Below are 2,896 nucleotides of genomic sequence, written 5' to 3'. Positions count from 1 at the left end.
CAGGGGGCAGAAGGCGCCAGCAGTGATCAGACACGCGGCAGGACAGTCCCGGCTGGGCCAGGCACACCGGGCTGGGAGCTGAGCGAGAGGTCCGGGGCACACAGACTGCGGGTGAGTGCTTGGCTGCCTTTGTCATTCTCAGCCCTCCCTTGCCTGCAGCTCTCCCTCGCAGCGATGATGCTTCCCCCTCTCCCTGCCTCCTTCTCCCTGCACAGAGCCCTCCTGCCCGCTGCCTCCTCGGCACCCATCAGCAGCGCTGGCTGCCCTGCGGGGCGGGCAGGTTCCTCGCCCCCTTTCACCCGCCCTTTAATACAAGCAGCCACAAAGGAGCAGCGTCCCCAGGCAGCCACTGCAGAGGCACCTGCAAGAAACACTGATGCCACTGTCCTGCTTCTCAGGAGAAAGTTTCTTCCTGAGCCAGCACAGCCTGCGGCCACCTCCACCAGACCCCCCTCAGCCCCGGCTCCAGCTCTCCAGTGCTTCCCCGAGTTCACTGCCCCAGGCTGTCCCCTTGTCCAGGTCCCCCCTCATTACTTCCCGGCCCCATGAGTGGGACGGCCAGGCTGCAGGCAGCATCGCAGCGACAGCCGCTCTGGGCTCCCACCGAGGCACCCCAGTGTCCCCCGTGGCTCTCTGCATGGCTCTGAGCTCTCCCTGGCACAGGGAAGGACCCCGCCATCTCCCGAGCTGCTCTCTTGCTCTTCAACACCTCTAATCCCACCTGGTCCAAGGAAATTTGTGTGGTCTGTCAAAGTGAGTGTCCCCAGTTCTGGGGGCTCTGTGAAGCCCCGGTGCTGGGGGGCGGCAGTCACTGCCCTCGCTTCCTCGCGGTGATGAAAACATAACCTTGTCGTGTCCCATGGGGCTCTCCTCCGCGATCCCACAGTGCCTGCCTTCCTCACCAGGTTCTTGCCAGTGACTCTCCCAGCGGCACCCCCAGACCGGCAACCCGTGGGTCCCCCGTGCCCTTTGCCTGGGGCTGCGCTCTCCCCTCGGTCGGGCTGACTCCCTGGGAAGCTGGGTGGGGGGAGTGGGTATGGCAGGGCAGGGGGGCGGCGTTAGCCCAGGAAAGAGGTAGTGTCTGTAGGTGCGCAGCAGCGGTGTGCCGGCCCGACCTCGCTTGTGGGTGGACTCGGGATGCGCAGGCATTCAGCAGCCCCGGTTGAAGGGCGGCTGCCGGAGCTCCCCTCACCCCTCTGTCTCCATGGTGGGTACATTGATGGATGTGCCTATTAACTGTGCCCCAGTTGCGCCGTGTCGCTCTGGCGTGTCTGCGCGGCGTTGCTGGATTGCTAAGTCGGACAGCCGCCCGGGTATGGGTGTCCATCACCCGGCGCGTGCCCCGGGCTCTGCCGGAGCCTGCTGAGCCTTACCTGCCCGTGCCACGAGCAGCCGCCATCCCCGGCTCTCTGCGGAGCAGAGGGGGGGAACTTGGCAGGGCACAGCTCCCTCTAGCAGAGCTGCAGCCCCTGCAGAGCGCATGGAGCGCCCTCGAAGTCTCTGCCCCTGGACAGACGCACAGGCAGAGCAGAGACAGGGACCCTCCTCCTGCCCCTCCGGCAGGCAGCAGCACAAAAGCATCGTGGGCAAAGTTGGCGTTTTGTTGTTCTTTTGTTTGTTTGACCATACAAAGAGCAATAAAAACATCCTGCACTCAGCAGTGTTTGGCAAAGGAAACCCATCGGAAGGCGCAAACCCAAAACTATAGTCATGACCGATAACAGCGCCTCCTGTGTGTATATATATATTTGTAGAGATTGTCTCTTTGTTGTGCACAGATTTACATAAATAGTTACACAGGACAATGTATGCTAGAAAAATGGTATGTAAAGAAGGGAACACTACTGGTCTGGAGTGACTCTCCCAGCGGCACCCCCAGACCGGCAACTCGTGGGTCCCCCGTGCCCTTTGCCTGGGGCTGCGCTCTCCCCTCGGTCGGGCTGACTCCCTGGGAAGCTGGTTGGGGGGAGTGGGTATGGCAGGGCAGGGGGGCGGCGTTAGCCCAGGAAAGAGGTAGTGTCTGTAGGTGCGCAGAAACGGTGTGCCGGCCCGACCTCGCTTGTGGGTGGACTCGGGATGCGCAGGCATTCAGCAGCCCCGGTTGAAGGGCGGCTGCCGGAGCTCCCCTCACCCCTCTGTCTCCATGGTGGGTACATTGATGGATGTGCCTATTAACTGTGCCCCAGTTGCGCCGTGTCGCTCTGGCGTGTCTGCGCGGCGTTGCTGGATTGCTAAGTCGGACAGCCGCCCGGGTATGGGTGTCCATCACCCGGCGCGTGCCCCGGGCTCTGCCGGAGCCTGCTGAGCCTTACCTGCCCGTGCCACGAGCAGCCGCCATCCCCGGCTCTCTGCGGAGCAGAGGGGGGGAACTTGGCAGGGCACAGCTCCCTCTAGCAGAGCTGCAGCCCCTGCAGAGCGCATGGAGCGCCCTCGAAGTCTCTGCCCCTGGACAGACGCACAGGCAGAGCAGAGACAGGGACCCTCCTCCTGCCCCTCCGGCAGGCAGCAGCACAAAAGCATCGTGGGCAAAGTTGGCGTTTTGTTGTTCTTTTGTTTGTTTGACCATACAAAGAGCAATAAAAACATCCTGCACTCAGCAGTGTTTGGCAAAGGAAACCCATCGGAAGGCGCAAACCCAAAACTATAGTCATGACCGATAACAGCGCCTCCTGTGTGTATATATATATTTGTAGAGATTCTCTCTGTTGTGTACAGCTATGTACATACAGATGCATTGGCAAGTTGCAATCCAAGGATAGTGCATGAAAGAAATGAAAGGCAGATGCAAGACTGGGCACGTGCAACAGTCAGAGGCCTTTGGCCGCCAAGTTGCCGGCTCAGCCCCGTGTGGAGCCGCTCACAGCCCGGCTTCGAGCAGCAGGCAGCCCCGGGGACC

General features: G+C 61.7%; 1 protein-coding gene across 1 annotated transcript in view; it reads right to left on the bottom strand.

Moving 5' to 3' along the window:
- Positions 1–1,399, bottom strand: part of SCN4B (sodium channel, voltage-gated, type IV, beta subunit) — a 10,080-nt gene extending 8,681 nt beyond the window's left edge. The window contains exon 1 of the mRNA XM_009894736.1: positions 1,374–1,399. Within this exon, the coding sequence (XP_009893038.1) occupies positions 1,374–1,399 (26 nt within the window). The remainder of the gene's footprint in view (positions 1–1,373) is intronic.
- Positions 1,400–2,896: the final 1,497 nt, after the last annotated feature.

The sequence above is a fragment of the Charadrius vociferus genome, unplaced genomic scaffold (genome assembly GCF_000708025.1).
Source record: "Charadrius vociferus isolate BGI_N301 unplaced genomic scaffold, ASM70802v2 scaffold241, whole genome shotgun sequence".
Taxonomy (NCBI): domain Eukaryota; kingdom Metazoa; phylum Chordata; class Aves; order Charadriiformes; family Charadriidae; genus Charadrius; species Charadrius vociferus.
The sequence above is the reverse complement of the archived record's forward strand: the minus strand, read 5'-3'. Positions and strand labels throughout refer to the sequence as shown.